The sequence below is a fragment of the Telopea speciosissima genome, chromosome 7, assembly GCF_018873765.1.
Source record: "Telopea speciosissima isolate NSW1024214 ecotype Mountain lineage chromosome 7, Tspe_v1, whole genome shotgun sequence".
Taxonomy (NCBI): Eukaryota; Viridiplantae; Streptophyta; class Magnoliopsida; order Proteales; family Proteaceae; genus Telopea; species Telopea speciosissima.
Genome location: NC_057922.1, coordinates 16697174 through 16714175, shown reverse-complemented (window position 1 = coordinate 16714175; position 17002 = coordinate 16697174). Strand labels below are relative to the sequence as shown.

General features: G+C 39.8%; 3 protein-coding genes across 5 annotated transcripts; all 3 read right to left on the bottom strand.

Annotated features, from left to right (window-relative positions):
- Positions 1-98: 98 nt before the first annotated feature.
- LOC122666984 (subtilisin-like protease SBT1.2) lies at positions 99-2791 on the bottom strand. Its single transcript, XM_043863124.1, has one exon. It carries the CDS (start codon positions 2657-2659, stop codon positions 320-322), a length of 2340 nt encoding a protein of 779 aa, XP_043719059.1. The 5' UTR covers positions 2660-2791; the 3' UTR covers positions 99-319.
- A 5186-nt stretch (positions 2792-7977) lies between these two features.
- On the bottom strand, positions 7978-17002 carry LOC122669650 (xyloglucan galactosyltransferase MUR3-like). 3 transcript variants are annotated; one of them, XM_043866465.1, is made up of 2 exons: positions 15011-17002; positions 7978-8058 (listed from the first exon to the last, which is right to left on the bottom strand). In XM_043866465.1, exons 1-2 carry the CDS (start codon positions 16605-16607, stop codon positions 8045-8047), a joined length of 1611 nt encoding a protein of 536 aa, XP_043722400.1. In that variant the 5' UTR covers positions 16608-17002; the 3' UTR covers positions 7978-8044. The 3 variants fall into 3 exon arrangements, with proteins under 3 accessions (XP_043722400.1, XP_043722402.1, XP_043722399.1); XM_043866467.1 differs by having other exon boundaries at positions 7980-8061; positions 15014-17002; XM_043866464.1 differs by lacking the exon at positions 7978-8058 and having other exon boundaries at positions 14679-17002.
- Positions 8006-9311, bottom strand: LOC122669651 (xyloglucan galactosyltransferase MUR3-like). The gene has a single exon (XM_043866468.1). The coding sequence runs from the start codon at positions 9271-9273 to the stop codon at positions 8026-8028; it is 1248 nt and encodes a 415-aa protein (XP_043722403.1). The 5' UTR covers positions 9274-9311; the 3' UTR covers positions 8006-8025.

Sequence of the window (17002 nt, the reverse complement as noted above, 5' to 3'; positions counted from 1 at the left end):
ATCTATTAAATGGAGACACAAAAATATTGGTGGTTCAGCGAAGGATGGTTTAACAGACCTATGACATGCTAATTCATATGCAGGCCTATTATAGCAGATGAAGGAAAGTTTGCTTGAAGCTTAAATTGGTATACTTAGTCAAAGTGAACCAGAATACATTTTCTGAAATCCTAAATAATAATCATTCTGCTCTTTTTTAAAGATAAAGAAATTTCACTTGTCTATTTTCTACCTTTACCATCCAATAGAACTGACAATTCACCACAGATAAACCTCTGAGATGATATTCCTTAGGAAACCAATTCTGGAACTTCTAGTTCTACTGCTTCATATCAGCCCAAGTCACTGAAATCACACTCCTTACCCTGTAATGACTACTCTGACTGTGCATCCATGTCAAATGTCCTTTAGCAAAGGTCATCTTCTGAGTTGTTATTGCTTTCTGGGATACAAACCAGATGCTGTATGTCAAACTTTGATATATGTGATTAAATGTTAGATGTTTTGGTCTAACTTTTACTGCAACTCCTTCAGGTGCCACTACCTCCACTGAGTATGTGGAATTAGGTAAGCCGACATTTGTTAGTCTCCTTTTAATCTTCTTACCCATCCTTCCTGGCTTGAAAATCACAGAAATAGAGGGGTAGTTGAGGCTGAAACCCCTGTTCTTGGCCATGACTTCATGACAACTCACGTTCCTGTGAGTTATGGTGTAAACCTCTGACCCTGAATATCCAAGAGTGCAGAGATGAATAATATACTCACTAGGCCTGATATCATAAACCAACCCGGGGTCGGTTGCTCTTTCAGGGTTTACATGTCCAGCTCCAATTGCAAAGATCTCAGCAGGTTTTGAACCATCCATGATTGGCTTACCATAATGGTCAGTGACATCAGCTGTTGTCATAATTGCAGATTTAACTGCAGCTGGGCTCCATACGGGGTGGCGAGAACGAATTAGAGCAGCAATTCCACTGACATGGGGACAAGCCATTGAAGTCCCCGACATGACATTGAAATTTACTCTTCTAGAATCTTCTGGAAGGCCAGTGGGACCTAAATTTTGAGGCCAGGCTGCGATGATGTTCACCCCAGGAGCTATAATGTCCGGCTTGAGGATTGAAGGGTTGAATAAACTGGGTCCTCTTGATGAAAAGAATGCTACTGCCGGTGCTCTAGACCTCCCAATGGCTGTTCCTCCAAATTGAATCCGAGCTGTGGGTCTCCTTGTGGAATTTATGTAACTCTTTAAGCTGACAGACTCTGCATAGCCGATCATTGTTGCAGGCAAGACATGAGCATCAACAGAATCCTCCTCCTGGTTGATTGCAGTATTTGCCAGTATCATTGCAGCACCACCTGATTCCTTTACAATTTGGCCTTTTTCAGCCCTGCTATTGGCACCACGGTTACAGACCACCATTTTCCCAAGGACTCTAGCTCTTGGTAGAGAGCCTTTAATGCAGAATTCACTTCCCTTTTCCTCACCAGTAATGTACACCAGCTCAAGTTCTTTCCCAGCATTTGGCAAGTGGTTTCCAGGGTACATTGATTCACCGTAGAGGATTTGGCCATTCCCCATGTGTACTTCAGCTGGGAATCTCCGGTCAAGTGTGCTCGCACCAACAGTAGTAATCCAAGGAGCTTCATTGGCAACTGAATTTGGGATTGGACCATTATTACCTGCTGCGCAGATAACCATTACACCTCTCTCCATTGCTCTGTAACTACCTATTGCGATGCTGTCATCAAAAAGTGGTACAGGGAACCCACCCAGAGAGAGGGAGAGGATATCAACCCCATCTCTAATTGCATCATCCATTGCAGCGAGAATGTCAGAGCTGTAACAGCCATTGAACCAACAAACCTTGTACATGGCAATATGGGCACCAGGAGCCATGCCCCTAGCCACACCAGCGCCATTTCCCAGTACACTCGCATTGGGTACGGAAGCTCCTGCAGCAGTTGATGAAGTATGAGTCCCATGACCATAAGCATCACGGGGGGATACATATTCCACATCTGGGAATCTAGAAATGTCTGAAGACGCACGGTGTCCTTTACTATAAACCCGTGCTCCAATGAGCTTACGGTTACAATTGGAAGAATTGAAGTTCTGTCCTTCCTGGCAGATCCCTCTCCAATTCTTGGGCACTGGAGGCATGTGGTCATCACTGAAGCTTGGGCTTTCAGGCCACACTCCAGTGTCAAGTACCCCAATTATTGTTCCATGGCCGAAGTTGGAGCTCAACCAAGCACCCTTCCTAGTGGGGCTTAATCTCAAGAACTTGTAAGAGTAAGTGGTGTGTATTTGGAGGCGACGGTCGGGCCTAACTGCAATTATATTCTGCATGTTTCGCAAGGTCTCCAGCTCAATTTGTGAGAGACGAGCTGCAAAACCTTCTATAGCAGAATGGTAAGAGTACAGAAGGCGAGAAGACGGGCTATCTTCGGAGGCAATGGTTCGGTTGAGGAATGAGAGATGCCACTCAAGTTTAGTGTTGAAGGCAGAGTTGGTCATTCCATGTGGGTGTAGTTGGACTATGTATGTTTGAAGGTTCTCAGAATGAATAGAAAACAAGGACAAGAAAAAGGTGATGGAGAAGACTAGTTTGGTTTCCATTGAGAGAGACACGGGAAAAGGGAGAATTTTGGTCATTTGGCTTATGTTTCATATCTTTGTGAATGAGCTTTGTTGGGTATTTAAGTTGAGTGGCTGAGAATTTGAAAATGTGGGTTCATGGAAGCAGTTCTGTGTAGAAGAAGAGGAAACTCGTGATGTTCATGGGCTCTGCATCACGGGTATCCTTTGTTGCGGAGAGCTTGTTCTTAGAGGAGCTGAAGACTGAAATAGTGTGTTCCTGCCTTCACGAGATGCCTTGGGTCGATTTATTGCCTTTCCATGTATAAGGTATTCCCTGAATCTTTGTTGAGTACCTTAATTTTTATTTGTTTTTAGCAGTCATGAGAGATCGGGTATCGGTCATTTTCAAAATCAATACAATACCGATACAGTATAGGCACGGATTGATCGTATCAGACAAATTTGCCTATAGTTTTCCTTAAAAAATGGATTTTTTTTTGCTATTTTACCCCTTGGTCGAACCGTTTCATTGATACGGTATCGGCATGGTATTAGGATTGGTGACTAGCAGTACTGATACATATTGCCTGTATCGGGCAATCCGATACCGATATCTCAAACTATGCTTAAACATGGTTATAGGTGGAATCGCTTGATTCGGATCGGCATTGGCAGTCCCCGATCTTGATCCTTTCTGATCCCATATTGATGGATCGGTACGGATGAAGGTTTAAAATGTAAAAAAAAAAATCCATTTTAAAAAAATAGAAAGACGGATATACCTATCCGATCCAGACTGACCCGACACCGATTCATAAAACCCTGCTCTTAAATGCTTGTCTCATGTCAAGGCTCCTGCCCTCTAATAGCTTCCTTTCCACGTTCAGCTCGTGCTTGGCAGTCTAAGCTGCCGCTGCATGGCTTTATTTCTTACCGTTTGATGGTATCGTACTGCAATGCAATCAAACGGTTGTATGACCCAGTTAGGAGATGGACCCCAGCCCACTGAAATTGGTGACGAGCCACGCATTATACATTTATACCCTTAGGATTAGGGGTGTCATTTTCAGTGTCCACAGTATAGGGGTGCCAATTTCAGGCCTGCACCGGCCGACCCGATCAAGTCCGACTGATTAAAGCTCGAACTGACCCAGCTTGTTTAATAAACGTGTCGGGCTCAAGCCCGAGCCATTACCCGTCAATAGGGATGTAAACGGATCGGATTCGACTCGGATAGTGCTTGATCCACATCCGCATCCGATTAGCTTTTGGAAGGATTCTGATAGTGCTAAACGGATACGAACACGGATACAGACATGGATACAGATCGGATATTTTATCTGTTTACATGTAAATATAGCTTTTCGGATAGCTATAGCCTATCTGTATTCGCATCCGTTTAGCTTTCGGATGGATTCGAATAATGCAAAACGGATACGGACACAGATACGAAAATGAATTTTGACTATCCATTTACACCCCTACCCGTCGGTCGCCTGACCAGCCCAACTGATTACGAACTCGCTTAAGTCCAACCCCTTTAGCCCTAACTCCTAAGGCTGACCCTTGAGACCCATATGAAATACCTATTGTGACCCTCCATGATTCAATTTTCCCTCGGCGCTCAAAAATCAAAATCTAGTAAAAGCCCTAACTCTCTCCATGGCTCAATAAACCAATGACAGTCAGTATAATGGGCCAACGAATTCAACATTGGTTGATCCTTCCAATCCTAAAAATAATTAAAAAATAGTTTCTGTCATGGCCCGTATGGAATTAAACTGTTCACTAGCCCATCTAAGGCCCGTTTAGCCCGAATGCTCGAAAACAGACTGACAGATTATAAACAGTACCAAGCCTGCCTAATGTAAGCCCAATCAGTTAAACGTGAGGTCACGATACAGGGGGAAATTGGTAAAGCCAATTTAGGCCCGACCGAACCCGACCAGTTGACACCCCTAGCCCACACCATCAGGCCCGGCCAAGACTGGCCAAATAATGCTGAAACTGAACCAGCTGTTTATCAAATGGCCCAGTTTCCATTTTAGGAAATATAATTTTTCGATTAATTGATTGGTCTCAGTCCAAGCTGATGAACCTGATGGTATTTTTTTTGGGTGATTAATAAAAAAAATATATTAAACCTCAAAAAACTTGATAGGTTGATCGATTAGGATTGATTAATTGGCTTGCCCAAAACCTAACGGATTAAGGAGCGATTAGTCAAATATAAATAAAACAACGTAATCGACTGATTAATAAACCGATTTTTTGAGGACCGATTATATAAACGGTCTATTTCTATCTTGTGTGGTTGTGCCTCAAATGTGCAGGACTGATTAAGGCCAGACAGAAATCGACTGATTAATTCCCCTACTTAGGATGTTACTTCAGATATTAGTTATGAGGAAACTGTTGCGGGAGCATGATTTGTAATCTCAGATCAGATCGGACTAAGATTAGACCGATCCTGTTCAGGTTTATGAATAGATAGTTGGATCGGATAATCCGTTCGAATTGGGCAATCCGATCTAATATGCATGATTTATAGAAGGGTTTTAAAACCCATATTTTTTCCTTCTTTCTTTATTCTGAGCCTTTCAAGTCGTGATTCACAGATTTGGAAGCCTCAAATGCGGGAGAAAAAAGGGGGAATCTTACCCATTTTGACTGAAGAATCCATTAAGGGAATATTTCATTCCATGTAAACATTAATCTACTTAAGGTGGTTAGGGTTTTAAAACCCACATTTTCAAATTGAGCCTTTCATGCCCTAATTTAGAGCCTCAAATCCACGAGAAGGAAAAGGAGGGATTTTAATGTTTTTGATAAGGAATTAAACCTGTAGTTTTTTCACGTAATGGCGATAATGGCGGTCGTGAGTCTGGTTGAGGAGGTGGAGAAGATAAACTCAACACAAAAATAGGTATTAGATAATATTTTGTTACTGTCATAATAGTGATTACCGTTTTTTTAGAGTTGTTTTCTATATTTTTTTAATATTTTTTTGACCAATACAATAACCGATCCAATAAAGCCTAAATTTTGGTATTTTTGGCCGATCTAAGATGATTTTGTCTGATCCGAATCGATAACGACCTTGACTGATCCCGAGTCTGATACCTGGATTATGAAACTTGTGCGGGAGAGAGATCCCTTGTTGCATGTCTACACAGTATATAGGCTCCGGTCAGGGAATAATTATCACCTCCAATTCGCGGCACCTCCAATTCCTCCAAATCTTCTAATAAGGGGAGTGGACCCCACCTTGGGTAGGGGTAGGATGGTCATTTCCACCCCCATGTGAGGAATTGGAGGAATTGGACAGGGCAGCGAATTAGAGGGGATAACGATTCCTGGACAAGGGCCATGGTTTATAGCAATCTCTAGACAAACATTGCTAAACGGGCTTTACCAATTTCCAAAACTGCACAATTTCGTGTTTTTATTTGCTTTGCATGTCTACACATGATATAGGCTCCGGTCTTACAAGAGAGTCAGGTTCACGTTCACACATGTGAACGTACGAGAACGGCTCACAACCATTTAGATGGAATCCACCTTGTGAGCCCAACTCCTTACAAGAGGGGGCTTATGTGCCTCATTTTTCCATGGTATATTTTGCCATTTGCTTTTGCAATTGCCACTTAATTATGAATTAAAATCCTCTGCAGTACCCGGCGGGGAGGCGGTGCACATCCTGCAGCACAGCAAAGGCCATGTGTGCCATGTGGCCTTTGCTGTGCTGTCGGATATGCATTGCTGCCCCGCAGGTACTGCAGAGGATCCTGGTCCCTTAATTATAACAATGTAATGGTATAGAAGGTACAGAATTTGGCCACAATGGAATATGCGCCATTAAGTTTCTTAGTCATTAGACTTAGGCATCAGTTTTTTAGTCTCAAGTTCTACTTACATGATAGATCTTGTACCATAGATTTGTTTATTGATTTCCGTGAAAATGCTCCGCTCCTAATCTGAATACATACCCAATAGTAGCCAATGATTCGTTAAAATCTGAATCCAATTTGCGTCCCAATATCTTTCTAGTACAACTTGGTTTCCACTATAATGCAAAGCATAATTCATGTGCCCTTTAGATATCTTAGCAACCTTACCAAAGTATGCCAATGTTATGTACTAGAATTATGTGTATTGGGTTATTTGATCAATAACTAGTGTTATATCCGACCTGGTGCAATTCATCAAGTATGAAACTAAATCAATTATTTAGGAGTTCTTTTGAGAGACAAGTTCACCCATGTTCCTTTGTAGATGGATGCCAATATCAAAAAGTGTTTTAATAATAGGACAGTCATAGTAACTATACTTTTTAAGTAGATTTTCAACAGTGAGCCTGAGAAATTATAATCTCATTCTATTTTTTGATTATATTAATGCCAAGAATGTCATTTGTATCAAAATTCGACATTAGGAGACTTTAGTTTGCTTCACTATGTCAAGACTTGTTTCCATAATTAACATATACACATTTGTCATTATTGAACTTACTATATATACACCTAATGTATAATCTGGCTTGGTACAAGAATACACCTTTGTCATTATTGAACGTACTATACACACACTTATCAGCATCATTTATAAAAAAAAAAAAAAAATCCATTCGATCTTAATAAGATAAAAAGCTTCTCATATCATTGTTGAGATACTTGTTTTAGCCCATGCAAAAATTTCACAAGTTTATACACCTTGTATTTAAATTCAAGTGTGACACAACCTTTGATTGTTTTCTATAAATTTCCATTTAAAAATGTTGGTTTTTACATCAATTTGGCGTATCAACAAATTATATATGGAGACCACAACAATCAAAACTCGTGTGTGTGTGTGTGGAAGGGTGGGGGGAGATTGACACTTTATTCTATTCTGATCATGTAAGCCCAGATTCCTTCTTACGCTATTCTTGTAAGAAACCTTGTACTAGACTTTTCATTCATTCAATCATAAGTGAAGAGGTTTTTCCTATCTTTTGCTTTATTACAATAAACAAAGATTGGTAAAGATTCAAGCTTTGAAGACAACAAACCAAAACAACTAAGGCTCTGTTTGTTTCAGCATAAAATTTTACTTGAAAATTTTCACTTCAAAAAATTTGGCTTACAATTTCTTACACGTATAAAAGTTTTCTAATGCTTGTTTTTTTATGGAAACAAACATTGAAAAACTTAACGTATAAAACTTTACATTTACGAAGTAAAATTTACCGTGAAAAATTTTCCATGTAAAATTTTACGCCGAAACAAGCGGAGACTAATAAGTGAATAGTTATAAAATACAATTTGGAATTTAATTTTACAAATAGAATACAATATTTTTTTTCTCCTGGTCATGATTTATCACTTTGGTCATTCTTCCAAGAATTTTTAGGAGCTTCTGCAGATGAACCATCTGAATCCCCATCATTCTTAATTTGGTTTTCAGAAGAAAGAATCCCATTCATGAGGCCCTACCTCATGTTGTCCTTCCTCTAACAGAGCATACTTCCAAGCAATCTCCTCATTAAAATTTCTATCTTCATGACCTTCAATGATATCCTTTCTCAACTTGGTAACTTTGTCAATGACACCCTCCACAGCTACATCAAATGCATCTTTAAGAGTTTCCAATCTTGACCTTGGATCTGCATATATCAATCTTGGTATCAAACTTATAACCTCTTCCCTCATGATCTTCACCTGTTCAGGAGAAATTTGCAGAAGCCTTTCCTCTATGCTAACATTCTTTTTCCAAACATCATCTGCTGGAATGAAAACAGAGTATTTTGAATAATTCCTTGGTAGATGCCAAGTGTATTGGGTGTAAGCTGAACCAGGATGGAAGAACACAGGTATACAACCAGCCATCATTGAATCAAAAGATGATCTTCTTGTAAATGAATCACCTTGAGGTTGAAGGCAAAATACAGAACTCTGAAACATTTGAATTATACTGCTGGGAGAATGACACTTACTGTTCTGCCCAGAATTACATTCAATTAACTTGCAGACATTGGAATTCTTGCATTGTTCAATGATATGATCTCTTGCTAATTTTGGATAGCCAGGGCGTGGAGCTCCTGCAAATGAGAAAAGCCATGGTCTTTCCAATTTCCTCATTCGATCTTGCCATACAAAGACATCAGAATCCTTTGCTGGATGGAAGTAGGTTGGATATGGAATTGCAAAATCATTGCCATTCCACGCGCTCGATTCGATTACAAGCATCGACATGTTCTTCGCAGCTGGGAGAGTGAAGAGCTTGCTACCCCATTTAGAGTCTTGATCAGTTAATCTTCTGAAATCCCAAGTTATTCGACCAGCAACCAGGAAATGATCCTTACCACCCATGACCTTCCACTCAGGTGTCTTGACAAGCCAATCCACCAAAGCTAGTGATAATACATCTCGAACAGAGGCATTGTAACCCCAAAGGTGTCGAGAAATATCCAATCCAGCATAGAATGGGACAAAGATGGCAGCAGCAATCGAAGAATTTCGAGTCAAACACTTGTACTGTTTCATTCTGTTGTTGAAGATCACATCCAGAGCAAACTGGTTGGTGGCGTACATTTTAGAATTGGAGAAAACCCCTTCAATATCTTCTTCCAATGGAGGGCCAAGCCCAGCATTGGTGGTGAACTTGCACATATTGGTCCAGAGACTTAGACTCTTGCAGTCTTTAAGCATTTCCTCATTGAACTGTGGAGGGAGGTCATGGACATAAATGTACCTTCCCTCACAAGGATCGCTCTTGTTCTCTGCTGTTCTCAAAGACTCCGGCGGTGGTGGTGGATTATGTGCCTTGGATGACTGGGTTTGGAATGGATTAGGCTTTACTATTATGAATTCATCATAGATGGAAGCTCCTCCAATGATGATGATAAAAAACAAGTAAAGGAGTAATAACCAGAACAACAGAGACAAAGAGAGAAGCCAACAGAGACGAAACTGTTGATTCTTTCCTGTAGCCTTAAGCATATTATTTGGTCAGGAAGGATTGCAAGCCAACTCATCTGATATCAAGTGGGTAAGGAGTGATCAATCATAACAAAAACACGAAATGGGTAAAGCTTATCAAACTAGAAGTAACTCCAAAGCTAAGAATCAGAATCCAATCACAGAACAAAACCTGAATACCTAAACCATAAATCAAACTTCTATGAATTTGACTAAAGAAAAAGGGAAACTTTGGAACTTTCAATCTGTGTCTGTACGGACTGCTAACATGTATTTATTCCATTATCTGGAGAAACAAAAGGAATGTTCAATCATTACTCTATGTAAGAGGTGTCAAGGAGGGTTATAGAGAGGAGTAATTTACAATATTAAGAGTCTAACTTGAATTAGGTTATGTCTGCAAGAAGCATAAAAATAAAATGGGAAAGGGTTCTCTGAGCAAGCGGCATAAGAGAACGTATCAATGAATCATTGAGTTGTCACAAAACATTATCAGCCATAGGAGGGTAGCGAGGTCATTTCATGTGAAAAAGACAGATAGACATATAGGTAGCAAGGACATTTCATGTGAAAAAGTGAAAGATGGACACACAGTACTAGCATACCCTACCCCAAATAAAATATGTAGAAATGTTTTGTGGGAGAATGTACCCTCTACGCCCAGACACATGGGGAGAAATGACTGCTCCTCCACCCTGAAACCATGAAAGGTGCTAATGAGTAATGATCACTCTGTTGATGCAACCGCGCATTCCTATTGACTTTGTACATGCACAGGGACCATATTCTCCAAGAGAGTACTCTTTCACATAAAATATAAATGGGAAGAGCATTAGGTGACTTGTACTTGCTTCCCATTTTGATGGGATCTCCTTTTGATATGTTCCTGGAGAAATGGCAAACAAAATTTTGGCAGTAGACATGTAAGATTGTAATTAGGAGACTTGGAATTTTAATTAGACTATGATGCCCCACATGTGAATTTTGATACTTTTGCCCAATCCCAAGAAAGAGAAACCCCAAAAAAAAAAAAGACTTCGTGCTTGCATGTATGTTGTCATGGCTATGGAGACCTTAGGTTGAAACCATTGGAAGATGCAGAGTTGCAGACACTTTACCCAACAGTTTTAAGGTATTGAGTCTTGGCTCTTGACAAATACCAAGCTTTGGGCAGATTCATTGACTTCGCCATTTTGTCTCCATTGTGTGCAAGGAATATACCCAATAATTTTTAATTAAAAAAAAATAATACCCATTAATATTAGTTCATTAATTAAGATTAGATTTCTCTAGATAAACAGTAATACCCATTAATTAATTATAATATACTGCCATTAATATAAATATAAATATAAATAGTATTAGCATTAGGTCTAAAAGTGGACTTGCATCCTGGAGAAATGAAATTCCATCCAAACCAATGCTTCAATGCTTCCTCTTTTGATGAGATCTCCTTCAAATATACACCTGGAGAAATGAACCAAGCAGCAGATTTTCTATCTAGTTTTTGGTAATATACAAATAAGATGGTAATAATTATATGATGTTAGTGATGCCCACGTATAAATATACTGTTTCCAATGTGAATTTCAATACTTTTTTTCTCAATTTTTTTGTTTTAAAAAATAAAAGTTGACTTTTTAATTCTACAAGTCTTGGCTACAAGTTGCAGCAATTGTAATATCATAGGGCCGCGGTACCTGCCACCATTACAGCCTATCATTACTAAAAAAATCAATAGGTATATATATGTATCTCCCTGCAACAACTTTTATCGCACCATATTAGAGTCAAAGTCAATAGTCACAAGTCTGTTGATATAATTTTTTTTATGGGCTCATGTTCTTTGTGCTGCAGTGCAGGCTGCGCCCAGACACATGGGCTGCCACTCAGGGGGGCAGGGTGGTCATTGCACCTACCCCCATGTGTCTTGGCGCAGCCTGTGCCCCTGGCACATAGAACATTCTCCCTTTTTAATGGGAAAAAGTTCTCTGATCCTAAGTCGTGTCCTACACCAAATCACATTATATTATTTTATGGGAAAAGAAACGCCACCTGGTCGTGCATCTGGGCATGTGCCTACGCCCAGACACAGCCAAGTGCAAATGACCTGCTTGCCCCCATGGAAAGGTAGGGGTGCGTTGGTCATTTCGTGCCCGACTTTGTCTGGGTGGCATTCCCTCTCTCTTATTTTATTTATTGTTTTAAGAGAGAGAAAAAAAAATTAATTAATAAATAATAAATGTGTCATGGTGCAATAAACAACTTATGCTCAAAGAACCATTTTTTTTCATATTTACAAGAACACAAATATAAATATATAGGGCAAAAGTTCTTTGTTTAATAGTGTGGCCTATGCCAGCACTTCCATGAGTCTATCCCTCTCTTCCCCATTTGGAAAAACACCTCTGCCCCCTTGTTTTGAGGAGGAGAGATATAGACACATGGGAGTGCTGGTGTAGGCGACACTCCCGAACAGTGAACTACTTCCCAAATATATATAATACGAGAGGATGATTGGATGTTGCCAAACACTTCACAGTTCCACTTCTTGAAGATGATTTTTTAGTTTTGGATCTTACTTTGGATCTTATGAATTGCTGATCCAAGAGGAAAAATTGACCATTCCTTTTAGGCAGCATTCTTACAATCGTGATGTTGCAACCACATGGATTCAAAACCAATAGGATACGGGACCAGATGATCTACCTCCTTCAATATCCACCAGAATTGGCCTATGGTCAAAACCCACTGCTGGTTTCACAAAGACAGTTGCATCATAAAATTCTTGTTGGCCAAGAAGGATTGGAGAACACTCTATCAAGACGAATTCTGATATTTAAAGAACTAGAACAGTTGTTCCAAAGTGAAGAGCGGGCCATGGAAGCGAAGATCCATGAAGTTACATGAGTCAATTTTAACCCAAAACTTTTAGGAAACCTTAATTAAGCATCTATGAACATGAAGAGAAGTGTTTCAAGTAAATATGTGGACATAGTTAAAGATATGTATGATGATGTGGTGTCTAGTGTAAGAACTATGAGGAAGACAAGGTAGAGAATTTTTAATTACAATTGGGTTACATCAAGGATCAGCTTTAAGCTCTTATTTGTTTACGCTATCATAGCTGAATTAACCAGAGACATTCAATATCATTTTCCCTTGGTGTATGTTTTTTTTTTTTTTTTGCAGATGATATTATTTTGGTGGATGAGACAAAAACATAGATTAATGTCAAGTTGAAATTATGGAGATCTACCTTGGAATCAAAAATTTTCAAGACAAGTAAAACGAAAAGGGAGTATATGGTGAGTAACTTTACTACCTTAGTTACAATACAACAGATAATGAAGTGATGAAAATTGATGAGAGGGAGATTCTACAAAGTGATTATTTCAGGTATCTTGGCTCAATCATAAATAAAGGAGAAATAGAAGATGATGTTACACAGAGAATTAATATAGGATGGATGAAGTGGAGAGGTACATCCGGAGTGTTGTGTGATAACGTATACCTTTAAAACTTAAAGAAAAATTTTATAGGACAATTATACGATGGGCTATGATGTATGGTGAAGATTGAGCAATTAAGAAACATTATATGGATAACTCAATGTAGCTGAGATGTCCTTACCCCCCAAAAAAGTTGTAGCTAAGATGTGAATGTTGAGATGGATGTGTGGTAAAACTAGGAAGGAAAGAGTAAGGAATAAATAAATTTGAGCTAATTTAGGAGTAACTTTGAAACATGGTAAGTTACGAAAAAGTTGTTTAAAGTGCATGACCATATACAATGGATGCTAATACGGACGAGTGATTTGATTCAGATTGAAGGAATTAAAAGAACCAAGGGTAGAACTAAAATGACTCTGAGAGAAGTGGTAAGGAAAGACATGCATAGCTTAGGTCTTGTTACAAGTACGACTTTGAATAGAGCTGATTGGAAGGTAAGGATCCATGTAGCTGACCCCATTTAATTAGTTGGGATAAGGCTGAGTTGAGTTTAGTTGAAACAGTTGGATGTGGAACTTGAGAAACATATCAATCTTACTAGAAAACGACCTGCTTATATAGTTGGTTTCTGTTTTGGTTGTGCTCTACTTGGGGAAGAATGAAAAGAGAAAGGGCAAACCTCCAGGAAGCCTTCCAGCAAGCCTTCCAGCATTATAGAATCCATGCCACAATTGCTTATCAACAAGAAGAAAAGAAAAAAACCATGTCATCATTGGTAAAAAGCAAAGGTACCATGCAATTATGCTACAGGCTACAAACCTCAAACCCTATTGTATGCAAAACAAGTTGTCCGGATTCCAGTTGAGATTTGAGACCTGTTTTAAACTGAGAGAAATTAAGTGTTTAGCACTTCTAGTCAGTATTTAAGGAGAAAACATTCAAACCCACTCCCTCCCCTTTTCTCTGCTTCGCAAACAGTCTCAGCCTCGGGGGCTCATGCTGGTAAACGCAAAACCAGCGTTCTTCTAACCTATTCATTGAAGTGAAACAAAAAACCCGCACAAGAAGTTGCAAAATACAAAGTGGAGCTGGTCTGCTGGTGGCTGATGGAGATATATCAATTTCATCAGGAAGATTCATGCTATACACCAGATATGCACAAATTCATGCTCCTACATGAGGACAGCCAAATGGGTTCTACCCAGCCATGACACTACCTCACCTGCAGAACAAGATCCAGACAGTGCAAACTTCCAGCAGTGTTGCTTATAGCACCACTGAAATGTACACAAATACAATTTTGACAGTATAATCTGTTTTGGGAAACATATACACCCAGTCCTTGATGCTTTCAGAATGAGTTCAGAAGGTCATAGTCTACATTATATTCGGGCCTACTGTATATTACAGAAGATTACTTATCTCACCTAAAACAGATTACAAATTACCCTTCCCTGTTTTTTGAAATAATATCAATTTCATAAGAATAGACCAATCGTAAAACTCAAAGAGCATGCAAGTTTTGATAGCTTCCTGTAATGGAAAAGCATTGAACCAGTATGGAGTTAACAGAAAATGATGAATGATATTTGCATATTAGTCTCTTATTCCTAATTCTTGTATAATTTGACAGGATCAAAAAGCTCGAGTAATGATTACACAATCTATTGTGTGAAAAAACGCTACACCAAACGGAATCAATCTGACTTTCTGGATACAAAATTAGATTGAATGTGGAGAACATTTGCCCCCAAGTTTGCATGTAAACAAAGTTGAACACAGGTATGAGAAGATTGATGGCCAGTTCTCAGGAATTTAATGAAAAGGTTCTCGTTAGGGATCATACTTGCCGACCGACCTTCACCCGTGGAGCTAAGATTGTTTCAAGCTCAGCCACAGGAATCAGGCTTGACAGGAATTTATATGATGAGATTTCTTCTCCTCCAGTCATGATTTAGCCGTTAGCTCATTCTTCCAAGAATTTTTAGAAGCTTCTACAGATGAGCCATCTGAATCCCCATTATCCTTCGGTTTTGAGAAGAAAGGATCCCATACATGAGGCCCTACCTCATATTGTCCTTCCTCTAACAGCGCATACTTCCAAGCGGTCTCCTCAATAAAATTAGGATCTTCACGACCTTTAATGATGTCCTCTCTCAACTTGGTAACTTTGTCAATAACAGACTGCACCGCTACATCAAATGCATCTTTAAGAGTCTCCAGTCTTGACCTTGGATCTGCATATATCAATCTTGGTATGAGGCTTATAACCTCCTCCCTCATGATCTTCACCTGCTCTGGAGAAATTTGCAGAAGCCTTTCCTCTATGCTAACCTTCCTCTTATGAATATCATCCTCTGAAATGAACACAGAGTACTTCGAATAATTCCTTGGCAGATGCCAAGTGTATTGCGCGTAAGCTGAGCCAGGATGGAAGAAGACAGGTATACAACCAGCCAACATCGAGTCAAATGCTGATCTTCGTGTGTATGAATCACCTTGAGGTTGAAGGCAAAACAGAGAACTCTGGAACATCTGCATTATACTACTGGGAGAATGACACTTACTCTCTCCAAAATCACATTCCAGTAACTTACACACCTTGGAATTCCTGCACTGGTCTATGATCTGCCCTCTAATTGATTTGGGATTGCCAGGACGTGGAGCTCCAGCAAATGAGAAAAGCCATGGTCTCTCCAATTTCCTCATCCGATCCTGCCATACAAAGACATCAGCATCCTTTGCTGGATGGAAGTAGGTAGGATAAGGTATAGCAAAATCATTGGCATTCCATGGACTAGATTCAACCACAAGCATCGACATGTTCTTCGCAGCTGGGAGAAACAAAAGCTTGCTACCCCAGTCAGAATCTTGATCACTTAGTCTTCTGAAATCCCATGTTATTCGGCCAGCAACCAGGAAATGATCCTTACCACCCATAACCTTCCACTCAGGTCTCTTGACAAGCCAATCCACCAAAGCTAGAGATGATGCATCCCGAACAGAGATATTGTAACCCCAAAGGTAGCGGGATATATCCAACCCAGCATAGAATGGAACAAAAATGGCAGCAGCAATCGAAGAATTTTGCGTCAAACACTCATACTGCTTCATTCTGTTGCTGAAGATCACATCCACGGCAAACTGGTTGGTGGCATGCCAACCAGTATTAGAGAAAACCCCTTCCACATTCTCCAATGGCGGGCCAAGCCCAGCATTGGTGGTGAACTTGCACATATTGGTCCAGAGGCTAAGAGTCTTGCACTCTTTGAGCATATCCTCATTGAACTGTGGAGCGAGGTCATGGACATAGATGTACCTTCCCCCACAAGGATCGCTCTTGTTCTCTACTGTTTTCAAAGCCCGTATAAACGGATAACTCTCCGGAGGCGGACGACGTGCCTTGGATGGCTGGGTTTGGGATGGATTAGGTTCTAGTTTTATGAATTCATCGACGGTACCGCCTCCAATGAACACAAAATGGAAGTAAAAGAATACTGACCATAACAACACAGACAAGGACAGTAGCAAACAGAAACGAGATGGTTGATTCTTTCCGGTAGCCTTCAGCATTAGGTCAGGAGTACTGCACTCCGACAGGCGACGTCTCATCAGATATCAAGTGAGCAGGAAGCGATCGGTCACAATAAAAACATGAAATGGGTCTTCAATATTAGGCACTTCAAGCTAAAATCTACCATCGAAAACCCTAGAAAATCAGATTATACAAACTCCAGAGGTGATCAAATGCAGCAAACAGATGGGCCCATGGAAATGCAGAATCTATGTTAAGGTAACAACCTAGAACAGTAAATGGATCAAGGTTTACATAAATTCGACAAGAATTGAAATGAACTCCAATCCTAAAAATCCCAAACCAAATCCTAAAGAAGCTTAGCAGGTCACACTAGACAGAACTCGAAAGCTAAGAATCAGAACCTAATTGCAGAACAAAACCTGAGTGACTAAACTAAATACCATAACACTGAATCAGATTTCATGAATTC